The following is a 23,806-nucleotide window of genomic DNA, read 5'->3' as shown; positions in this document are numbered from 1 at the left end:
ATATACATTCAACTGAATTGAGAGAATCTGGATAGGAGAAAATTATGGTGCTCCCTAGAAAAATATTATTTTTGCTAAAGTATAAACACAGTGGACAATGAAGAAGAGGGTTAAACAAAATTTCTTATAAAAATAAGGGCACTTTACTTATCTTTCATTTCTAAAACAACTGGAATTTAAGGAAGGACAGAAAGGAGTCTCATTTTATGGATGGAGAAATCAAGGCCCTGGAAGCTTGTTCTAAGCCATCCAATGAGTTAAGGTTTTCCAATGCTTCCAATTAGATTATAATTCTAACAGGTCCGACTAAAAGTCCTTTCTGGTAAATTGCACAATCTTTATAATAGCTACCCTTCTAAAGCAGCTTGGATTCCCTACACATTAGAACTCCACTAAATATTAAAATTAGTCACTAAGTCTGAGCAACCTAATTTACCGCTCTGTTTAATCCTACCCTTTCCTATTTCAGCTCCACCGGCCTTGACTTGAAAGTAAGTAACCAAATATAGTTCATTTAGGAAGGAGGAAATTGGAAGGCAAGAAATGATATAAATAAGCTGCCAGACCAGGATCTTGTGTGAACAGGACACCAGCACTTCCAACAACACCACATAGAAGCTAAAAGAGGGGTTGAGCCTCCCAACCCTTGTCCTGGGAGCTTCAAGTATGGTGAGGCATAATTTTTATTAAAAGAGTTTACAAACAAAACTATTAAACACACACACACACACACCCCAAAAAAAATACACTCTCCACACCCACCCACAGATAGGAATGTTGGCTAAGGGCTAAGGAATCCCTCAATAACTGGGACTGATGGCATTAATCCCCACAGCCTAGAGCTGAGACAGGCTCTGTCTTCATCACTGTCCTGGGGCCAGCAAGTCTAAGGCAAAAACCTGCTGGGAGGATTAAAGGAGCTCCAGAAAGGAAGAGATCTTTCAGGTTGAGGTTTTTGCCTAAGGTCCATGAGGAAGTTCCCTAGAGTTAAAGGCACATTATTGAAGAAAAGGCCCCTGGATGTAGAGAAGAAAGGACTCTTCTCTGGCACCAACAGCAATAAAATTTACTGGTTGAAAACATCCTGAATCTGGGAGAAGGAAGAAGCTTTATATATAAATCTCTTCTAGTCTCTTGTTCTCGGTTGAGTTGGCAGCCTGTCTCTTTTCTAGTCTCTTTAGCTCTCAGTTGAGTGGGTGGCTTGTGTAGTAGAATAAGGAAGAGTTGACAATAGCAGGGCAACCAAAGTTGGAGGCTGGACCACAGGAATCTGGAATCACATGCTATGGGTTGGCCTCAGGAGGTGAATGAGTTTCCTGCAGTGTTTGGCAGAGGCAGGCCTAGGACTGCTATGTGGCAGTGACTGATTCCCCAGAGAGAGCAAGGCTAGTTTCTCACTGGCACCCAGGGACACCAGTACCTGTAGGATAGAGAACAGATGATAGAACAGAACATGAGGCTCAGAAATGGTGGTGTCTGGGGCAGGTGCAGAGGACTTTCATTTACCCAGGAATTCCCACTTGAGAAGAGGAAAAAAAAGGAAATGGGCTCTTGAGGACTTGGAATAGACTGAATGGGAGAGGAGAAACCTTGGATATAGGAATCATCAGGACCAGAAGTCTACTTCCATTCTCTTTGGTTATAGACCATGAAACCAAGGCACTAAGGGACACATATACATGTCCCCAGGAAGACTTGATGAATGCAGCAGTAACTCACAGTAAGCCAAAAGGTCTAATTCCCAGCCTTCAATGCAGACCAGTGGGTTCTAACCTCATTACCAACAAGAATCCCATTAATTATTTTCCCCATGGATTGAACAAGATTCCTATAGGATCTTCACCATCAGCCAGGCAAGGTGGCTCATGCCTGTAATCCCACACTTTGGGAGGCCGAGGCAGGGGGATCATGAGGTCAGGACATCGAGACCATCCTGGCTATCACGGTGAAACACCATCTCTACTAAAAAAAAAAAAAAAAAAAAAATTAGCCGGGCATGGTGGCAGGTGCCTGTAGTCCCAGCTACTCGGGTGGCTGAGGCAGGAGAATGGCGTGAACCCGGGAGATGGAGCTTGCAGTGAGCCGAGATCGTGCCACTGCACTCCAGCCTGGGCGACAGAGCAAGACTCTGTCTCAAAAAAAAAAAGAAAAAAAAGATCTTCACCATCCTCTCAAATTTCTGTTCTGCATGAACTTCCCAATGCTACCACTTTGAGATGTCATAATTTGTATTACCATATGTAGATATGTGTGATTTCCAATGGGCTTTTTTTTTTTTTTTTTTAAAGACAGAGTCTCGCTATGTCACCCAGACTGGAGCGCAGAGGCATCATCTCAGCTCACTGCAATCTCCTCCTCCCAGGTTCAAGCGATTCTCTTGCCTCAGCCTCCCGAGAAGCTGGGATTACAGGCACCTGCCACTATACCCAGCTAATTTGTGTATTTTCAGTAGAGACAGGGTTTCACTATGTTGGCCAGGCTGGTCTCAAACTCCTGACCTCAAGTAATCTGCCCACCTCCATCTCCCAAAGTGCTGGGATTACAGGCAAGATCCACAGAGCCTGGCCTATTGGGCTCTTTATATACTGAAAATCGCAGTCAGGCAGGGTGGCTCACACCTGTATTCCCAACACTTTGGGAGGCTGAGGCAGGTGTTCGAGGAGGTCAGGAGTTCGAGATCAGCCTGGCCAACATGGTGAAACCTTGTCTCCATTAAAAACGCAAAAATTAGCCAGGTAAGGTGCGTGCCTATAATCCCAGCTACTTGGGAGGCTGAGACAGGAGAATTGCTTGAACCTGGGAGGTAGAGGTTGCAGTGAGCCAACATCGTGCCATTGTACTCCAGCCTGGGCGACAGAGCGAGATGCCATCTTAAAAATAAATAAGTAGGCTGAGCGCAGTAGCTCACACCTGTAATCCCAGCACTTTGGGAGGCCAAGGAGGGCAGATCATGAAGTCAGGAGATCAAGACCATCCTGGCTAACATGGTGAAACCCTGTCTCTACTAAAAAAATACAAAAAATTAGCCGGGCGTGGTGGCGGGCGCCTGTAGTCCCAGTTACTCGGGAGGCTGAGGCAGGAGAATTGCATGAACCCAGGAGGCGGAGCTTGCAGTGAGCCGAGATTGCGCCACCGCACTCCAGCCTGGGAGACAGAGAGAGACTCCATCTCAAAAAAAAAAAAAAGTAAATAAATATATAATAAAAATACAAAAATTAGCTGGGCATGGTGACAGGCACCTATAGTCCCAGCTACTCAGTGGAGGCTGAGGCACAAGACTCGCCTGAACCTGGGAGGTAAAGGCTACAGTGAGCTGAGATTGCACCACTGCAATCTGGCCTGGGAGACAGAGTGCGATTCAGTCTCAAAAAAAAAAAAAAAAAAAGAGCAGTTCACACCTGTAATCCCAGCACTCTGGGAGGCCAAGGCAGGTGGATCACATGAGGTTGGGAGTTTGAGACCAGCCTGACCAACATGGAGAAACCCTGTCTCCTCTAAAAATACAAAATTAACCAGGCGTGGTGGCACATGCCTGTAATCCCAGCTACTCCGGAAGCTGAGGCAGGAAAATTGCTTGAACCTGGGAGGTGGAAGTTGCGGTGAGCCAAGATCACACCATTGCATTCCATCCTGGGCAATAAGAGTGAAACTCTGTCTCAGAAAAAAAAAGAAAAAAGAAAAAAGAAAATTGCGCAGAAGAGGCAGGATAAAGTAGTGGTTAAGAGAATGGGGTCTAGACTCAGACTTCTGAGTTCAAAAGCCCAATCCTACACACTGTCCTTGTAACTTGGACAAGTTATTAAATTATTTGTACCTCAGTTTTGTCATCTGCAAAATTAGGATGGTAATAGTTTAAACCAGAAAATAAAGGTAAAATGCTTAGCATCGTGCTTTTCTCATGGTAAGTCTAAAAAAATAGTCAGCACCTTCGTGGCACACAGAGTAAAACTACTCTATCTCAGCATCTCTTAGTCTTCCCTCATCTCCCTCCTGCACAGCTCTAGAAGAGATCAACTGTGGTCCTTGAGATCTCAGACATTTCCCAGCCCACTGGAGCCCTCTTCTAGCTCCCTTCCCTTCTCTAAGGCTGGAGATGGTAATTGGAAAACTCACTCCAAGACACTGTCCCTGGGAGAAACACGGCATAAGTTTCTGGATGTCCTGATTCCAATTCCTTACAGATGATCTCAGATAAATGTTGTGAACTATAGGGGCCCTGATCATCATGGTTCATAAGCACTGTAGGGTATACCTGATGGATGCCAGGCTCCTGTTGCAGGCTCCGGAGGGCAATGAGGGCGGCCTCCTTCACATTTGGCTGGGGGTCTCCACATGCCATCTCTAGGAGTCGCTGGGGTACTTGGCACTGTAACAGCTCCTCTTCCAACCCTTCAGGTCCCAAGTTGCCCAGAGCTGATGCAACATTGCGCCGGATACCAGCCTGAGGATCTCCAAGCAGCTGGGTCATACTGGGCACTGCAACTGCCAGGGCAGGTCCCAGAGGACCAGCCTGATACGTTGCATTGCCCACAGCAAAGCTGGCACTGCACCGCACAACAGGATCCTTGTCTCCAAGCCCAAGCAGCAGAAGGCTGAGCAGTCCAGACTGGCTCTGCAGTGCCCCACGCAGGGCCATGCTGTGTTGGAGCAAGTGTCCCAGGAGCCTATAAGTGTGTGCCCGCACAGAATTCTCTGGGTGGCCCAGGAAGCTGCGCAGGGGCCGATAAGATTCATCAGAGCCAGCCAGAAGCTCTTGGATAAAGGACAAGTAGCTGGGAGACAGGACCCTGGCAGTATGGGCCAGCAGGGAGAGAAGGTCAGAGGTCAGCAGTGGCTGGTCACTCAGGAGGGCAACTGAGAGAAACGAGACAATGGTTCTAGGGGAGGCAGCCACTGTGTTCACAAACTGATTGAGAGAGGTGGGATCCGTGAGCGCCAGGCGTGTGAGGAGGCTGATGGGTAGCTCCACTTGCGTCAATGGAAGATGGTAGCAGCAGACCTGACAGAACAGGAGGTAAAACGATTCAGGGAGAGGGAGAGTATATGCAGCTAGAAAGAAGCCCAAAACCTGGGAGAGACAAAAGCCAAGCTATGGTGAGAAATGCCACAGAGAGCTGGAAGTCCCGCCCCACAGCACTCCACATGAGATATGATGTGGAGCCTGAGAGAGCAGGTTCTTTCCAAGATCATTCCTTACTTTGCAAGGACTCGGTCTCTGCCTTCAAAGACCCACTGTGAAAAAACAAAAAGAAACACCAAAAGAACAAAGACCCACTGTGCAATGCCAAGAATTGCCAGAAACATGATTTCTGGCCAAGGAGCTGAGTCTTCAGTGCCTAGAGTAGGATGTTCTCCCCAGTGAGCACCAACAGAACCAGGTGACGGACTGATGGAGAGGAGGAGGCACCAACCCAGCTTCCACCACGTGCCTCTGCATAGGCCTGAGTACTGTCTCCATGCCAACTTTTGAGTCAAGCCAGCTGCTCCACACTTACAGGGGCCTAGAAGAGCCCTGGAGCTGCTGGGAAGTAAATTAGAGGATATAAGGTTGGCTATCTTCCTCCCCCACCTTCATGCTAGCTGCCCAAGTACCTGCAGCAGATGGGCTGCAACTTCTGAGTCCCTGAGGTCGGCCAAGATATCTATAAGGAGGTCAGCATCCACGTCCAGCGCAAAGGGGAAGCAAAGGAGCTGGCAGACAGAGAGCACCACGACAGGGAGAAACTCAGACCCATGAGGCCTAAGGAGAGGAATGTCGAAGAGACTTGGTCTTGTTCACTTAACTTTTATCATTCCTCCCTCCCTCCTCCAATTCCTTTGCCCAGCTCCCGTTCTACAATCTGAGCCAGTACTTAGGTTTCCAGCCTAAACCTGATCTCATCTTTCTTGCTTCATAGCTCAATCTGTCAGTAACTTCTTTCCTGCCTTCTCTCTCCCTCCCCATTGCTGACTCTGTGGCTCTTCTTCTAGCTCAAACTCACGCGTGGCGCAGTTGATTCAGGAAGCTGGGGCAAAGCAGATGCTTCAGGATGGACATGAGGATACTTCCATGCTGGGACAGGCAGCTCAGGCATAACTGGGGCTCCTGGGTAAAGGTGGCCATGGCCAAGCTCAGCAGGGCTGCCATGCCTGGGAACACCAAAAATAGAGACCCAATGGAACAGGCAAGAGGCCCAGATACCCCTGCTTCCCCACAGTTCCCAGGGCTACACCTATTCAGTCCCTTCCCCATCTTAGAGCAGCTCTAGTGCAGACACCGCTTCCTGTCCCCAGGCAAAAGCAAAAAAAAGAAACTTCTGTGGGTTAACCCAGTTCTGGGCTGCCTCCTCTTGGAGATCAATGCACTCCCAAAAAGGATACTGATAGAAAGATACCCTGGGGAGAAATCAGTGTCCAGTCTGGCTCTGGGCTTGGTGGATTGGATAGCAAAAGCTCCCCTTCCTGTGCAGATGCCTCCTTGGGGAGCCTCAGGACCGTGGAGAAGCGGTGCCACAAAACGGTCCACATTTCTGAACTGGCCACATCCCTGATTAGGCCAGCCTTCCCCTGCTAGAGATAAAAGCGAAAGAGGGCCGGGGGAAAGACAGAAGTCAGGAGTTCAAATGCTTTTATTCATTCCTGTCCCTGACTTACAAGGAAAGGAAATCCCAGAAATAATTCCTTCCGCTTTTCCACCTAGTATTTCCGGGTTGTCTTATTTCACTTTCTTGTCAAACCTTAACCCTCTGACCTCACAACTCATGTGTATGTCTGCTGAAAACCAGGGAATTCATTTTATCCCCTACTGGATCCCAGGGGATGCAGCAAATGGTTTCCTTCAAAGGGTCGGTACTGAGGGCAGGCAGGGAAGTTCCAAGGCTATCACAGGCACAGTAGCTTGAGAGGGGAGGCTGTGGGTTGCTTCTTCATTCCTCTGGTCCAGAGGCTCCCCAAAATGCCCAGTTCCTCTCCCTTTACTTCCCATCCATCCCAAGATGCATCTGTACCTCAGTGAGGAGCTGCAACAGAAGGATGAGGAGACCATCATAGAATCCACAACTACCTGGTGGAGTCAACCGAACCTGTCAGAGAGAAACAAGAAGAATGCAGGTGCCTAAGAGGAATGGGGTGGCCGTTAAACCAAGGCAGGTCAGTGACGGTGCCATGGAGGGAACAGATTTGAGAGTCAACCGGAAGGTAGAATATATGGGGTCTGGGGGAACCATTTGGATGGGGGAATAATGGGGAAGACAGAACAGTCACTGATGACTCCCAAAGTTCTGACTTAGACTCCTGGATGAGTGTTAGTGCTATCACTAGTGATACAACCTGTCTGAAGGCTAACTTAGTCTAGAAAAAGCAGATTAATACTATTACATCGGTGTGTCTATCTTTCAAGTGTGTTGTGGGATAACATGTGAAAATGTTTTATAAATTATAAAGAATTCAGCCGGCGTCGTAGCTCACACCTGTTATCCCAGCACTTTGGGAGGCCGAGGCAGGTGGATCACGAAGTCAGGAGTTCAAGACCAGCCTGGCCGACACGGTGAAATGCCGTCTCTACTAAAAATACAAAAATTAGCTGGGCATGGAGGCGCGCACCTGTTGTCCCAGCTACTCAGGAGGCTGAGGCAGAAGAACTGCTTGAACCCAGGAGGCAGAGGTTGCAGTGAGCCGAGATTATGCCACTGCACTCCAGCTTGGCAACAGAGTGAGACTCCGTCTCAAAAACAAACAAACAAAAAAAGAATTCTACATATATAAAGGATGACAGGCCGGGCACAGTGGCTCATGCCTATAATCCCAGCACTTTAGGAGGCGGAGGCAGGTGGATCACTTGAGATCAGGAGTTCGAGACCAGCCTGGCCAACATGGTGAAACCCCATCTCTACTAAAAGTACAAAAAAAATGAGCCAGGCATGGTGGTATATACCTGTAATCCCAGCACTTTGGGAGGCTGAGGCGGGTGGATCACATGAGGTCAGGAGCTCGAGACCAGCCTGACCAACCTGGAGAAACCCCGTCTCTACTAAAAATACAAAAATTAGCTGGGCATGGTGGTGCATGCCTGTAATCCCACCTACTCAGGAGGCTGAGGCAGGAGAATCACTTGAATCCAGGAGGCAGAGGTTGTGGTGAGCCAAGATCGCACCATCGCACTCCAGCCTGGGCAACGAGAGCGAAACTCCATCTCAAAAAAAAAAAAAAGGATGACAATAATTTGATTATAAAGTCTATCCTTCTTTTTACAAAATGAAGGAAAGATGAGTTCCAAAGGGTCTAAAAATGAAAGGAAGAAAAGTTCTGGGAAATGAGAAAGCAGAAAGAAGCCTACATAATGGACTGATTTCCTGAAGAATTCACAGGATGTCAGCCACCTTTTCCATCTGTTAAGAAGAATAAGTGGGAAAAGCAGAGTGGAAGCTGCAGTCAGAGGTGAAGAAATTATGCATTAGGAAGGACTCTGCCAAGAGCATGAGCTTCTGGAGGAGGAGAATGAAGCAGGCAGGGTTATCACACTACTCAGAAAACCCAGGTTAGTCACCCTTCCTCTTCCCTTCCCTCCCTCACTCTCTAGAAGCCCTGCATATTAAAAAGAAATCTAAAGTCCGGATCAATCTGGGTTCAGAGGGGCCTATTATCTGGCAACAAATCTAGAAAAGGAAGGGCTTCTTGATTCCTTTTCCATTCCTCAGTTTACTCCATGCTTGCTACCATTTCAGTCTTTTCCCCTTGAATGCAGTCCTAGTGTCTGACTCAGAGAAAACATGCCTGTGCCCTCCCTGGGGGGCCTCACCTCTGCAGGGGCAGACAAGGCATGTGTGGCTGCAGCCATCCATTCCATGGGCTGGAGGTCAAAGGTCACCCCTTGCTGACCAAGCTGTCCCAATAGACAGGCTGCTGCACTCTGTGGGAGAGGTAGAAGAGGAGGAAGAATGTCCAAATCTAAATGGCATTCAGAACAGGCAGAGAGGATTTATGTCTCTGCCAAAAGAATGCCTCCAGAAACATGCAAATTGGATAGTGACTCCCCAACTTCCACAAGGGGTAGATGCTAGGGTGAAAAGGGGAGAAGGGTGAAGGTTAAAAACTTACCACAAGAGAGACGACATGCGAATGAGTAAAGAGAGTAGCAACGTCACTGCCTAGCTTCTCCATTCTGGAATAAAGAGATACATCAAGGGATGCAGCAGTATTAAAGGAGGTTGGCAAGTGGCCTCCCCTCTCCCTTGCATGACGTTCTTCACCTAGGCTGCATGTCTACCTCCAAGGCACAAAGTTGATGGAAGTCTAGGTCTGTTCTTTGTAGAGAAAGCTTCACACTCTCTATCCCAATTCCTCCTAAGGATAGGCTGTAGGGTACCATTCTCCATATTCTTTGTGAGGGTTAGCTATGTGGCTAGAAGACTTCTGTGGAGACACCCTACTTTATGACTTACCCACAAGGCAGGTTTTGGAGCCGAAAGACAAGAAGGGAGAGGAAGTAGAGTGTCACTTCAGTAGACTCTTCCCAATCTACTACCTTTACCTACAAAGGAAACCTAAGATATCAGAACCACCTCTGGTTGAGACAGTGGGGCCGCCAGGGGAAGCCCACCTGTGCTGCTGGCTTACCTTGCCCTGAACCAACACAAACAGGGATTCCAAGGCCAGGGGCTCCTGCCCTAGAAGACGGCACAGGCGCTCACTGACAAGGCAGCAGGAGTACAGAACCTGAGAGAGAGGGAAGGAGTCTGGCAGTGAGGCAGAGCAGGCCCTGGGATCCAAGATTGAAGGCTCAGCTGAAACACCAGCCAGCCCCTCAAAAGATCTGGTACCCACACTTGGGAGTGTGAGAGAACCCCCTTCTGCCTCTTGCTGTGAGAGAGTGAGACAGGGACCGTTCTCGGTTCTGCTGAGGACTGGCTAACAGTGGGGTCCTCTCAGTTGAACAGATTTAAAAGCAGAAAGGAGTCTTCCAAGGGGTTCTCTCAATTGGTCTCTCTCAGTCTCTCTCTCTCTCTTAGTCCCCCTCTCTTGATCTGTCTCTCTGTTTCTCTCTCTGTACTGGGAGTTAAAAATAAAGCTGTGATGCCAGGAGTTAAGAGAATTACCTTGAGAAGGTGCAGGCACAGGATGGGATGCTGCAGGCCAGAGATGAGGGATGGCCTGAGCTGGCTGCTGTCTTCAGTTAGCTGATTTGCCAAATGCCAACACACCTATAGAGACGTACCTGAAGGCTCAATCCTATCCACATTATTACAACCCTATCCCTCTCATATGTCCAAAATGATCAGGACTCTCAGTCTCTTCCTAGTCACTCTTCCCACCATTCACCAGAAACCTCAGACCCCATTTTATTCCCAGTCTTCATCACCAACAGAGAACCAAAAGTCATGGCATAGTTTGGCCCCAGTGTAGCCAGGTACAGAGGAAAGGATTACTGACCAACAGGGATCAGGAAAGCTGAATCCTCAGTCCTTGAGGAAGCATCAATGGAGGCTTCAGATCAGCTGCCCCACCACCTGGGCAGTTTATCACTGTGCTCTCTCCCTCACCAACTGGCCATGGGCTCTGGGATTCTGGCTATATCACGTTCTACAAATGGCCCAGGGTGGGAGCATCTGTTTCTGGAAGTACTAAAGGAAGGGCTTAAAAGCTTGTTTTTCTGTCTTTCTGAAAAACCGGGGCTAGCCTCCCCAACTCCTCTGGCAGAAGGGATGAGAGGAACAAGCAATTGTAGCTCGGACCTGTTCCTTGGCATCCCAGCAGTCGGGCAGTCCCACAGGAGCAGTGCATACGGCTGCGAGGGCAGAGGAAATGGCTCCAGGTAGATCCTCACTCTGCTCTCGCAGTGGCTGGCTCACTTGTGGGGCTCCTATGGAGAAAAGCAAAGAGTGACTCCAAAGGCCTGAGGCTCTTGCCCTAGACAATAGCACCAGTACTCACTGATATGGTAGCAGGAGTAGGGAACCTAAGGGAGTGGGAAGAATGCAGGATGAAGTCTGTTTGTTTCCCTCAGATCCCCATTCATCCTCTCAGTTCACAGTTATTTACTGAGCACCTACTAAATGCCAGGCGCTATCTAGGTGATGGTACTAGAAAGAGCAGAACCTGAACTATGCAACAAAGAAGTCAAGAGAACCTCCCTTCCCCACTCAGGTTACCTGGGGGAGTGTGGACAGGGAGCTGTGGAACTGTCAAGCCATGAAGGAGCCCATCCAAGACAACCTGCTGTGTCGTCAGCAAGCTGGAGTAAAAGGCTTTGGAGATGGCCCGGCTGTTCCCATCCATGGCTTCACACAGGACAGTAAAGCACTAAAGGAGACAAGTGCAGAGGTAGCATCAGGGCATCAGAAGACTGGGCTTAGTGTAAAAAACAAGAAACCCTGAGGATCTGAGGAAAGAGGACAAAAACCCAAGCAAACACGTGTCTAATTTTAAGCATTCTTCACATCAAAAATGCATTATAACTGCCTTCATTCATGCTTCAAGGACAATAATTTTAGGTGTCAATCCTTCTATTCTCTGATCAGCTGCTCCCTAGATGATGTTTCTCAAAGTGTTTTTTATAGACTGTGAGTATGAGAATTCCTAGCGGTCAGGTGCAATGGCTCATGCCTGTAATCCCAACAGGGGATTGGGAGGCTGAAGCAGGTGGATCGCTTGAGCTCAGAAGTTTGAGACCAACCTGGGCAACATGGCAAAACCTGTCTCTACTAAAAATACAAAACAAAAATAGCCAGGCCTGGTGGAGTGCACCCATAGTCTCAGCTACTTGGGAGGCTGAGGTGGGAGTATTGCTTGAGCCCGGAGGGTGGAGGTTGCAGTGAGTCAAGATCATGCCACTGCACTCTAGCCTGGGTGGCAGAGAAAGACCCTGTCTCAAAAAAAGAAAAGAAAAGAAAAGAAAAGAAGAAATCCTAGGGATTCCTGGGTCCCTCCCAACTCAGTCCTATTGATTCAGAATTTCAGGAGGTAATTATTCCAACTCCCCATTCTATTCATAGCACATGACATGAGAAGTGCTGGCCAATAACATGAGTCACTGCTGGCCAAAATTTAGGTTAGACAGTAAAAGCTTTCTGACTTGAAAGGGTGAGGGATATTAAAACAGGAAAACAGGATCTCAGACCAGGAAAGTTTGAGTGAATGCTAGCTAAAGGCAGGAAGTAGTCCAGATTTATGTTCCCAATTACCAGTTTTAACAGTGACCAGGCAATTATTTACTTCCTTACACATACATGTTCCTCTCTATCTCCTCTGAGGTTAATCAGAATACAGCTACTTTCTCATTCAATCCTCCATTCTCCTGTCCCTTACCTCCAGGATCTAGGGAAAAGAACTGAATAGTTTACTAATCCTCAGGACAAACAAGGTTAGACAATACTAGATGATCTGCAAGTCTTTTCAAGAAGAAGTAGTTCTTTTTGTGGTGCCCTGAAATATGCCAAACTGCTTAAAGCCTCTGGGCCTTTATATATGTTACTCCTTCTGTATAGAATTTCTACTTTGTGCCTCATTTACGTGGCAAACTGCAATGTATTCTTCAGATGCTAGCAGAGATGATTTCCTTCTTCGAGATTTCTTCTATGATGCTCCAAATAGTGTTAACTGCATCTTCTTCAGTGGTTAACTGCATCTTCTTCATAAAATACAGTGGTGCTCTTGTATTATATGCAAAGTTCCAATGTACTTTTCACTGTTGTCCCTAATCCCTTTACCTCTCCCCTATTAAATTATCCCTAGTCCCTTGAAGGCAGGCACTTTTCTTACTCACATGGCATATGGCATGGTGAGAATTCAACAAATGTTTGTTGGATTAACTTGATCTGACCCTACATAGTCGTAAGAAAGGGGATGGGAGAAACACGGGGAAAGATAGGAGATACAGAAATCTGGAAGTGGGAGCAGATTACCATGAGGCTGTCCCTCCGCAAAGTCTGCTCAGAGTCATCTGGTTGGGCCAGAAGTTTCCCCAACAGGTCCAGAAAGAGGTTGGCAGCTTCCTGAAATACCTGTAGGCTGGGGGTGGAAAATGAGCCCATGATTTCTTACCTCTCTACTAAAAGCCTGGATGTGGTGAATCGGTCAGTTCTGGGCAGGTAGGAGAATCTCTGCAAAGGGACCTATCAGAACGTTCTCCCTTCTCCCTTGCCACACACACACACACACACACACACACACACACACACACACAGACACCCTCCAAGCCCCTTCTTTGACATTTTATCTAGGTTATTCACATATTTTTTTTTCTTTCTTTCTTTAATCCACTTGGCTTCCTGGAACATGTTATTTACATCTTGACCTTTCCATTTTAAGACCATGGTGACTGCTGATTCTTAGAACCTGTAAGTCTTGAGGCCAAGTTGGAGCTGTCTTAGGGTCCTTAAAAGGACTATGAGTGGCCACTCAGCTGATTCCTAAACCTGTAACAAATCACAGCTTCTTCATACTTGGCCTGTTCCTAAATGGGAAGGGCACATGGGGTAGAAACAGAAGCCAAACTTGCCAACAGTGCAAAAGCACCTCTTATCCTACCTGTCACCTGTCTGGCTCCTCTCCAGATTGAAGGTACAGGCAAAGTAGGCCTGAATCACAGCCATCAGGTCCCGTAAGAAAGTCCCATACCAAGATTGCTGCCCAGGAAAAGGAGAAGAGAGGAAGGGCAATGTGGAGGATGGAAACAAAGAATAGAAAAAACAGTAGAAAGGGTCTATAGAGACCCAGTCAAGTTGATCAAACAGAAACGGACAGAAGAGAAGTATAGGCAGAGAGAGAGTTCTAGGGGTAACAGAGAATCTGCCAATGGGCTGTAAACAGCCTGGATTAAATGTGTCTTGTTTGGCCTGAATAGCACTTTGGAGTATAGGAGGTTCTATTTTTCAAAAATCTTTTTCTCTAAATTCCTCAAAACCACCCAAGATTAATACTCATCAACAAAGTACAGCTTTCCATAAGTATTTACACTGACTCTGAAATATTCCCCATCCTCTCAGCCCAGCTACAGTAGGACACAGAAGGGGGAAGTAGAGGTTTAGCCCCAAACACACAGAGTCTCTGTCCCAGCTCTTCCATTTGTTATCTCTGTGACTGTTTACAAATTAGTAACTGTGTATGAGTTATCTTTGAATTTTAGTACTCTGCTCTGTAAGATCAGGTCAATGAAGCCTAGGATCTAACATCTCAAAACACAGTGCTCTAAATATTTAAAAATTACACATAAAAATTTGGGTTTCTACCTTTTCTTAGAAAACTAGAAGATCTGGCAATACCAGGCCCATATTTCCCTGTGGCAACAATGGGCTGGAGGCTGAGGAAAGGATGCCTCTACTCTATTTAGAGTAGGCATGTGAACTCTAGTTCATCATATTCCCCACTACTCACATAGTCACATGCATAGCCTACTTCACAGCTGACATTATCTGCCTGGCCTCAGAAGGCATTAGAGTTTGCAATTAATAGTTTATTAACCAGAAAGAACAGGAAAGAAAATAAAAGGCAGTCAGACCAAAGACAGATGGCAATCTGAATGAGATAAATCCAAGAAAAAGAACCTCTGTGAGTCTTCAGAGGCTCCTGTCCTGGTGCTTACCTGCTGGAGGCTGTTGCTCTCCTGACTGTGCCTGAGTAGACTGAGCGGCAGCCCAGGAAGCCCTGCCTCCCGGCAGAAGGAATACAAAGCAACAGAGTCACTGCAGCTGGAGAGAAGACTGCTTAGGACCCGGAATGCAGGCAGGATGTGGGAAGCACCCTCCAGGATGCCTTTCAGGATCTGAGTGACGTGAGGGAAAGAAGCAATGATTGATATTTTCAGAAGTAAAAGAAGGAGAGCTACATATACCAAGTATCCCCAAGGAGCTGGCAAAGCAGACCAAATGCTTGCATTCCTTTCTTTGCAAGTCTGAAACACAGAGAAGAAAAGCAGGGAAACAGGGGGACTATACCAGGGAAGAAGACAATAGATGGTCAGGTTACCTGACACAGAACACCAGTGACCAGGGGGTAGGGGCCTCTCCTCAGGATCTCTGTCACACTAAGTGCCATTCCCATCTGCTCCCTCCCTTCTCCAGCCCTTTACCTTAAAAACAAAAAACATGTGCACTGCACATGCTTCTGAAAATTCAAAACAATGCATATAAAACAATATTATTCAACCATAAAAAGACAAAACAACATTATTCAACTCTAGATCAGGGTTGACAAACTATGACTCACAGATCAAATCTAGCCTAACACTTATTCGTATACAGCCTGCATGCTAAGGATAGTATTATATTTTTATTGTTTATTTATTTATTTTTCGAGACAGAGTTTCACTCTTGTCCTCCAGGCTGGAGAGTAATGGCATGATCTTGGCTCACTGCAACCTCCGCCTCCTGGGTTCAAGCAATTCTTCTGCCTCAGCCTCCCAAGTAGCTGGGATTACAGATGCCCACCACCACACCTAGCTAACTTTTGTATTTTTCGTAGAGATGGGATTTCACCATGTTGGCCAGGCTGGCCTCAAACTCCTGACCTCAAGTGATCTGCCCATCTCGGCTTCCCAAAGTGCTAGGATTCTAGGCGTGAGCCACCATGCCTGGCCAGTATTATATTGTTAAATGGTTATTCTTCAAAAGAAGAACATCTACACCAAGTATTTTATAATATGCCATTAGCTTTTCTAAATGATGGCATTTGCTCATTTAATATTTACAATAACTGTGAAATAAATAGAATTAGCCATTTTATAGATGAAGAAACTGAAGCTTCTACATAGGTCAAAGAAGCAGTCAAAGATCACACAGCTAATGAGTAGTGCAGCTGGAATTCCACCAGAGGGAGTCTTATCCCTAAAGGCAGAGCTTTCAGTCCGACTCCCCACACTGCAAGTTATCCAACACTAGGAAGAAAACCTGTTAGTGCTAAAAGACAAGTGCAAAGTGCTAAGCCAATTCAATAAGGAAAGGAGAGTTCTTTTCAACAAATGGTGCCAGGACAATCATATATCCACATGCAAAACCGATCAACTTAGATCCTTTCCTCACATTATACGCAAAAATTAGCTCAAGATGGGTCAAAAACCTAAATGTAAGAGCTAAAACTATAAAACTTTTAGGAAAAGAGAAAATCTTTAAGACCTTGCATTTGGAAAAGATTTCGTATACACAACATCAAAAGCACGGACCACAAAGGGAAAAAACAGTAACTGAACTTAATCAAAATTCAACATTTTTTGCTTCAAAAGACACTCTTATGAGAAGGAATGAAAAGACAAACCACAGACTGGGAGAAAATATTTGCAAATCACCCATCTGATAAAGGTCTTATGTTGAGAATATACAAAGAAGTCTTATACAACTCAATAATACAAACAACCAAATTAAAAACTGAGCAAAAGACTTGAGATATTTCACAAAGAAAATATACAAATGGTGAATAAGCCACGAAAACATGTTCAACATTCATCATTAGTGGAACGTATATTAAAATAACAATGAGATACTACCTCACACTTACTAGAATGGCTACAGTAAAAAAGTTAGACAATAACAAGTGTTGACAAGGATGTGAAGAAACAAGAACCCTCATATAATACTGGTGGGAATGTAAAACAGTACAGCCACTTTGGAAAATAGTTCAGCAGTTTCTTAAAATGTTAAATATAAATTTACCATATGACCAGCAATTCTACTCCTATGTAGTTACCCAAGGAAAATAAAAACATATATCCAGGCCGGGCGCGGTGGCTCAAGCCTATAATCCCAGCACTTTGGGAGGCCGAGATGGGCGGATTATGAGGTCAGGAGATGGAGACCATTCTGGCTAACACGGTGAAACTCTGTCTCTACTAAAAAGTACAAAAAACTAGCCAGACGTGGTGGCGGGCACCTGTAGTCCCAGCTACTCGGGAGGCTGAGGCAGGAGAATGGCGTAAACCCGATAGGCGGAGCTTGCAGTGAGCTGAGATCTGGCCACTGCAATCCAGCCTGGGCGACAGAGCGAGACTCCATCTCAAAAAAAAAAAAAAAAAAAAAAAAAAAAACATATATCCATACATAGACTTGCTTGTGAATGTTCGTAGCAGAATTATTCATAAAAGCCAAAAAGTGGAAACAACCCAATACATCAATGTCTAATCAACTGGTGAGTAGATAAACAAAATGTGATATATCTATGTAACAGAATAATAACCAGCTATAAAAAGAGGAATGATGATTAACTAAATGGGGGCTGGGGGCAGTAGCTCACACCCATAATCCCAGCACTTTGGGAGGCCAAGGTGGGAGGATTATTTGAGCCCAGGAGTTCCAGACCAGCCTGGGCAACATGGTAAAACCTCATCTCTACAAAATATACACAAAATTAGCTAAGTGTGGTGGTGCACGCCTGTAATCTCAGCTACTTGAGATGCTGAGACACGAGAATCCCTTGAACCAGGGAGGCGGAAGCCGAAGTGACCGGAGATCATGCCACTACACTCCAGCCTGGGTGACAGAGTAAGACCCCATCTCAAATATTAAAAAAAAAAAAAAAAGATGCCGGGCGCAGTGGCTCATGCCTGTAATCCCAGCACTTTGGGAGGCCGAGGAGGGTGGATCACAAGGTCAGGAGTTCAAGACCAGCCTGGCCAAGATGGTGAAACCCCACCTCTACTAAAAATACAAAAAATTAGCCAGGCATGGTGGCACGAGCCTGTAATCCCAGCTATTCTGGAGGCTGAGGCAGAGAACTGCTTAAACCTCAGGGGACAGAGGTTGCAGTGAGCTGAGATCGTGCAACTGCACTCCAGCCTGGGCAACAGAGCAAGACTCTGTCTCAAAAAAAACAAAAAAATGAAAATGGGTATGAGGGATTTTATTGGGGTGATAAAAATGTTCTAAAACTGAACTATGATAACAGTTTTAAAATTGGCGAATTTACTAAAAATCATTTATCATACATCAAAAAAGTATAAATCTTATACATAAATCATACCTGAATAAAGTGATACAGGGAACATAGTTTAGCGAGTACCCAGGAAGGAAAAGTACTGTGTTTCAGACGAGCAAAGTAAGATTTTGCAGGAGGGAAGACTAACTTTGCACTAACTTTGAATGCTAATTAAGCAAAATGTCTTTCCCCACCCCCCTGCAAAATAACCTTATTCTTCTCACTAGTGTACCCGTAGTACAAAATATTGTATATGCAATTGTTAGTTATAATTTCATCAATAAAAAATTAGTGAAAATGTGTTTTCCCTCATTATGTAAGTACTTAACATAATATCCTCCATTTTTGCCTATTGGCTCACAATGCCTAAAATATTTATCATTGAAAAAGTCTGATCCCTGTTCTAGTAGGTATTCTTCCCTTCAGAAACAGAAACCCGAGGGCTGCTCTTTCTGTGTTACTAAATGAGGCTGGCAAACCTCCTCAAACTAAGCAGACAGATTGAAGAATTAGAAAAGGACAAACTTTCTCTTTCTCCTGAAGTCAGCGTATTTCAACGCTCCATCTGTGAAAATAGTCTTGATCCCATCCACAGTGTTTTTCTGCCCATTACCTGCCCTCCAGCCTCATGCAGCTGACTCTGGATGCGCTGGCAGAAGTCAGGATTGCACAGCAAGGTGAGAGGAGCCTTCAGTTGAACAGGCACGGGCTCAGTGGTCTCCAGCAGGTGCTGCCACTCATTGTCACTGTCTGGCTCCTGAGGCAGAGGGGAGTGGAAGGGGTCAGGAGTAGTGTGTAAGTCTAAGGTAGTAGATCCCAACCAGTAGAAACCATGGGGAATCATGAAGTAACTGCAAGGAGCCAGGGACTGCTTTAGCACAGATGTAAATCTTCAGTCACCTGCTAAAAAAGGTACAGCTGGCAGTCCGTGAGGGGTCTTGAAGAGTCTCTTGGAGAACACTGGCATGTGTGCATAAAGACATACTTAGAAAGATGTCCACTGCAGCATGGTTTGTAATAATTTTAAAAAGGAAAAGATTATAAAGTCAGTCTAAGGGAATAAGGGATTATAAAGTTATTCTAAGGGAATAAACAAGGGTCCATCCATATTGGAAAATACTATGAGGTTATTAAAAAGATTGTGAGGGCCGGGCGCGTGGCTCATGCCTATAAACCCACCACTTTGGGAGGCCGAGACTGGCAGATCACCTGAGCTCAGGAGTTCAAGTCCAGCCTGGCCAATGTGGTGAAATCCCCTCTCTATAAAAATACAAAAATTAGCTGGGTATGGTGGCACACGCATGTAATCCCAGCTACTCAGGAGGCTGAGACAGGAGAATTGTTTGAACCCAGGAGACAGAGTTTGCAGTGAGCTGAGATGGCGCCACTGCACTCCAGCCTGGGTGACAGAGCAAGATTCCATCTCAGAAAAAAAAAAAAAGGCCAGTGTGAGCAGTAGCTCACACCTGTAATCCCAGCACTTTGGGAGGCTGAGGCAGGCAGATCACCTGAGGTTGGGAGTTCGAGACCAGTCTGACCAACGTGGAAAAACCCTATCTCTACTAAAAATACAAAATTAGCTGGGTGTGGTGGCGGATGCCTGTAATCCCAGCTATTCGGGAAGCTGAGGCAGGATAATCACTTGAACCCAGGAGGCAGAGGTGGCAGTGAGCCAAGATCATGCCACTGCACTCCAGCCTGGGCAATAAGAGTGAAACTCCATCTCAAAGACAAAAAGATTGTGAGGCTGGGCATATTAGCTCATGCCTGTAATCCCAGCACTGGGAGGTCGAGGTAGGAGGACTGCTTGAGGCCAGGAGTTTGAGACCGGCCTAGGTAATATAGTAAGGCTCTGTCTCTTTAAAGAAATAATAATATAAGCCCAGTGCAGTGGCTCATGCCTGTAATCCCAGCACTTTGGGAGGCCAAGGCAGGCAGATCACAAGGTCAGGAGTTCAAGACCAGCCCGACCAACATGGTGAAACCCTGTCTCTACTAAAAATACAAAAATTAGCAGGGCGTGGTGGTATGCGCCTGTAATCCCAGCTACTCAGAAGGCTAAGGCAGGAGAATCACTAGAACCCGGGAGGCGGTGGTTGCAGTGAGTCGAGATTGCGCCACTGCACTGCAACCCGGGCGACAGAGCAAGACTCCGCTTAAAAAAAAAAAGAAATAGCCGGGCATGGTGCCATACACCTGTAGTCTCAGCTACTCAGGAGGCTGAGATGGGAGAATTGCTTGACCCCATAAGTTCAAGGCTGCAGTGAGCCATGATTGCACCATTACATTCCACCCTGTTGTCCAGGTGACAGAATGAGACACTGTCTCAAATAAATAAATAAAAAGATTGTGGTACTGAGGATGTATCACTTATGTAGTATTCCTACAAAAATATATACAACCTGAATCTATTCATGAGGAAATAATCAATTTGAGGAACATTCTACAAAATAACTGACATGTACCTCAAAACTATCAGTCATTAAATACAAAGAAAGACAAGAACTGTTCCAGATTCAAGGAGACTAAGGAGGCATAACAACTAAACACAATGTGTGGGCTGGGTGCAGTGGCTCACTGTAATCCCAGCACTTTGTGAGGCCGAGGGAGGTGGATCACTTGAGTCCAAGAGTTCGAGACCAGCCTGGACAATATGGCGAAAACTTCTCTCCAAAAAAAATACAAAAATTAGCCAGGCATAGTGGCAGGTGCCTGTTAGTCCCAGCTTCTCAGAAGGCTGAGGCAGGAAAATTGCTTGAGCTCAGGAGTCAGAAGTTACAGTGAGGCGAGATCGCACCCATTGCACTCCATGCTGGCAACAGAATAAGATCCTGCTAAATAAATAAATAAATAAATAAATAAATAAATAATGTAATGTGTGATACTGGATTGGATCGTGGAGCAGAAAAAAAATTTTCATAAAGCACATTACTGAAGCAATTAGCAAAATTTGAATAAGGATTATAGATTATTAATCTACCTTAATAGTATCATATCAATGTTAAATTTCTGACTTTCATAATTGTACTGTGGTAGTGTAAGTGAAGGATCTTGTTTTAGGAAATATGCACTAAAGTATTTAGGGGTAAAGGGGCATGTGTACAATTTACCCTAAAATGATTCAGAAAAATGCTATGTCCATAGGGAGAGAGAGAATGGTAAAGCAAAGTAGACAAAAGTTTTACAACTGATGAATTTGGAGTAAAAGTGTTGTTAAGGGCTGGGTGTGGTGGCTCAAGCTTGTAATCCCAGCACTTGGGAGGCTGAGGCAGGCAGATCAGCTAAGGTCAGGAGTTCGAGACCAGCCTAGCCAACATGGTGAAACCCCATCTCTACTCAAAATACAAAATTAGCTGGGCGTGATGGCACATGCCTGTAATTTCAGCTACTTGGGAGGCTGAGGCAGGAGAATTGCTTGAACCCAGGAGGCAGAGGTTGCAGTGAGCCAAGATCGTGCCGTTGCACTCCAGCCTGGGCAACAAGAGAAAAACTCCATCTCAAAAAAATAAAAAGTGTTGCTATGGTTGGAATGTTCTGTCCTCTCCGAAACTCACGTGTTAGAAACTTAATCCCCATTGCACCAGTGTTACGAGGCAGCACCTAATCATAAGTATTCAGGTCACAAGGGCTCTGCCTTCAAGAATGGACTGATGCTATAAGAAGGCCTTGCAGGAGTGGATTCATTCTCTTCTGCACTTCTGCAAAGCAAGGACACTGCATTCTTCCCCTCTAAAGGACTGGGCATTTGGGGCACCCTCCTGGAGACTATGACCCAATCTGCTGGTACCTTGATCTTGAACTTTCCAGACTCCAGAACTGTGAGAAATAAATTTCTGTTCTTTATAAGTTACCCTGTCTTAGCCATTCTGTTATAGCAGCACAAAACAGACTAAGACAAGGGTATACACAAGAATTATTTGTGGTATTTTCAAAATTATTCTTTAAGTTTGAAATTATTTCAAAAAAAGGCAAAACTAAAAAAAAAACATATTAATAAAATATTGTAGACCGGGCACAGTGGCTCACGCCTGTAATCCCAGCACTTTGGGAGGCTGAGGCGGGCAGATCACCTGAGGTCAGGAGTTTGTGACTAGCCTGGCCAACATGGTGAAACCCTATCTCTATTAAACATACAAAAATTAGCCAGGTGTGGTGTTGGGTGCCTGTAATCCCAGCTACTTAGGAGGCTGAGGCAGGAGAATCGCTTGAACCCAGGAGGCGGAGGTTGCAATGAGCCAAGATTGCGCCACTGCCCTCCAGCCTGGGCGACAGGGTGAGACTCTGTCTCGAAAAGAAAAAAAAAAAAAAGGATTATGGTAAAACTACATGCTCTGGTGTAGAAAGATCCCAGATTATACGGTGAAAGAGGTATGATGCAAAACAACACATATAATAAAACTCAGTAATGTAAAAATAGCAAACTATAAATGTCTATGTGGGCTTATCCATGTGTGTGAAATTACAGAAAGTTTGGAAGGAGACAGACTAAATTAATAACACTAGTCACCTTGGAGACTGACCCAGTGAGGACTTTCATTTTTACCTATGTATTTCCATTTTAAATAATTATATTTTCAGATACTGTGCAATTAAAATCTATAAATGAATAATAAAGCAATACTTTTTAACACAAAGGGAGCTCATACTTATGGAGCTGGGAACCACTGTTCTAGAAAAACATCTACTAGACCCAACATCCCATGAAAGAGACAAAGTCAGTAAGAACCCCTAGGGCTCACCTCATTTTCCAGGTCCACGGCATCAGTGCCCTGCTGGCCCAGCACCTCTGGCCTCTCCTCTGGGAATGCTTGTCCACAATCTGGGGTGGTCCAGTTTTCCCTGCCAGAGGAAGCCAGGGAGTAGAATGGGTTCCAAACCTAGGAGTCTTAGGGTTCATTAACTTGTCCCTCTCTGTAGGCCCATGACAGGAATGAGAAAAAAGCCATATAGGATTGACTAGAGGAGACTTCTTTCTGGGATGTAGGATATGACCAGTACAGGATATGGTGACTACTACACAAATATCCTTAACTGTCTTCTTATTTTAGAGCTTATTCTCGAGTCTACTTTGCAGTTTTCACCTATGGCTCTCAACTCAAAACAATCTTCCCTCTTGGATGGAGATGATCCTTTCCCTTTCAGCCAACCTTTCAGTCAATGTACATAAAGAAGAGAAAGTCCCCAAGTTTCCTGATGAATCAGAAAAACATCTATAATTAGAATCCAAGAACCCAGGACTCAGACTCTCAAGGCTCTACCCATATTTAGGCAGTGGCTAGTGACAGGGACTATTTTGTATTTGCTTTGACTAGCATCAAAGATATGCAAGACACCTCACCCTATAAATACCTAGCTATACCCTTCTCACCGAGGTGCAGGTGGCGCCTCTCCAGTCTCTGACTCAACCCAGCTGCTCTTCATTTCTGAGGCTAAGATCCCAGCCAGGAGGCTTGATTCCTGAGGAGTGGCCCCGAGTCTGGGCAGAGGGGCTGTGCCAGGAGCCACCTTGCTGGTCTTGTCCTCTTGCTCAAGGGCAGGTCCTGCGTTCTGATGTTTCTATGGGAGGTAGGGGGCAATACTGGATCAGAGCTATTTGGTTGCCATAGGACAATATGAATGCTATTCATGGCCCTTCTCCAACCCTAGAAAGTCACCCTCCTCCTCTAACTCCCCAGTCACTAGCCTGGTCATTTCACATATTTTCGTCTGCCCTACACACCTTCTGCATGGCCTCCTCAGCCATGCGTTTATAGGCCTGAGTCAAGATGCGAGACTGATTACCCTTGGGGGCCAATCGATGGGCCTGTTCGTCCTTTAGGACCTGAAGTTCTGGGGGTAGGCGGCTGGTGAATGGAGTCCCCAAATCTGGACCTGCTGGCTCAGTTATTACTGCAGGGAGGGAAGAGGAGGAAGACATGATCATGGGGGC

General features: G+C 45.8%; 1 protein-coding gene across 9 annotated transcripts in view; it reads right to left on the bottom strand.

Annotated features, from left to right (window-relative positions):
• Window positions 1-665: 665 nt before the first annotated feature.
• LOC105481225 (serine/threonine kinase 36) overlaps window positions 666-23,806 on the bottom strand; it is a 30,614-nt gene continuing 7,473 nt past the window's right edge. For 8 of the 9 annotated variants that reach the window (XM_011740642.3, XM_071073380.1, XM_011740643.3 and 5 more), the window contains 20 exons: window positions 23,597-23,766; window positions 23,246-23,433; window positions 22,617-22,716; window positions 18,491-18,634; window positions 14,558-14,737; window positions 13,504-13,601; window positions 12,879-12,984; window positions 11,127-11,277; window positions 10,710-10,837; window positions 10,074-10,178; window positions 9,595-9,693; window positions 9,420-9,508; window positions 9,076-9,139; window positions 8,777-8,887; window positions 6,987-7,061; window positions 6,375-6,549; window positions 5,982-6,129; window positions 5,593-5,740; window positions 4,253-4,999; window positions 666-1,420 (listed from right to left, as the gene is read on the bottom strand). In XM_011740642.3, the coding sequence (XP_011738944.2) occupies window positions 1,277-1,420; window positions 4,253-4,999; window positions 5,593-5,740; window positions 5,982-6,129; window positions 6,375-6,549; window positions 6,987-7,061; window positions 8,777-8,887; window positions 9,076-9,139; window positions 9,420-9,508; window positions 9,595-9,693; window positions 10,074-10,178; window positions 10,710-10,837; window positions 11,127-11,277; window positions 12,879-12,984; window positions 13,504-13,601; window positions 14,558-14,737; window positions 18,491-18,634; window positions 22,617-22,716; window positions 23,246-23,433; window positions 23,597-23,766 (3,170 nt within the window). In that variant the 3' untranslated portion in view covers window positions 666-1,276. The remainder of the gene's footprint in view (window positions 1,421-4,252; window positions 5,000-5,592; window positions 5,741-5,981; window positions 6,130-6,374; window positions 6,550-6,986; window positions 7,062-8,776; window positions 8,888-9,075; window positions 9,140-9,419; window positions 9,509-9,594; window positions 9,694-10,073; window positions 10,179-10,709; window positions 10,838-11,126; window positions 11,278-12,878; window positions 12,985-13,503; window positions 13,602-14,557; window positions 14,738-18,490; window positions 18,635-22,616; window positions 22,717-23,245; window positions 23,434-23,596; window positions 23,767-23,806) is intronic. The other variant, XM_011740646.2, reaches the window with a different exon arrangement.

Source organism: Macaca nemestrina, chromosome 11, assembly GCF_043159975.1.
Source record: "Macaca nemestrina isolate mMacNem1 chromosome 11, mMacNem.hap1, whole genome shotgun sequence".
Lineage (NCBI taxonomy): Eukaryota > Metazoa > Chordata > Mammalia > Primates > Cercopithecidae > Macaca > Macaca nemestrina.
The sequence above is the reverse complement of the archived record's forward strand: the minus strand, read 5'-3'. Positions and strand labels throughout refer to the sequence as shown.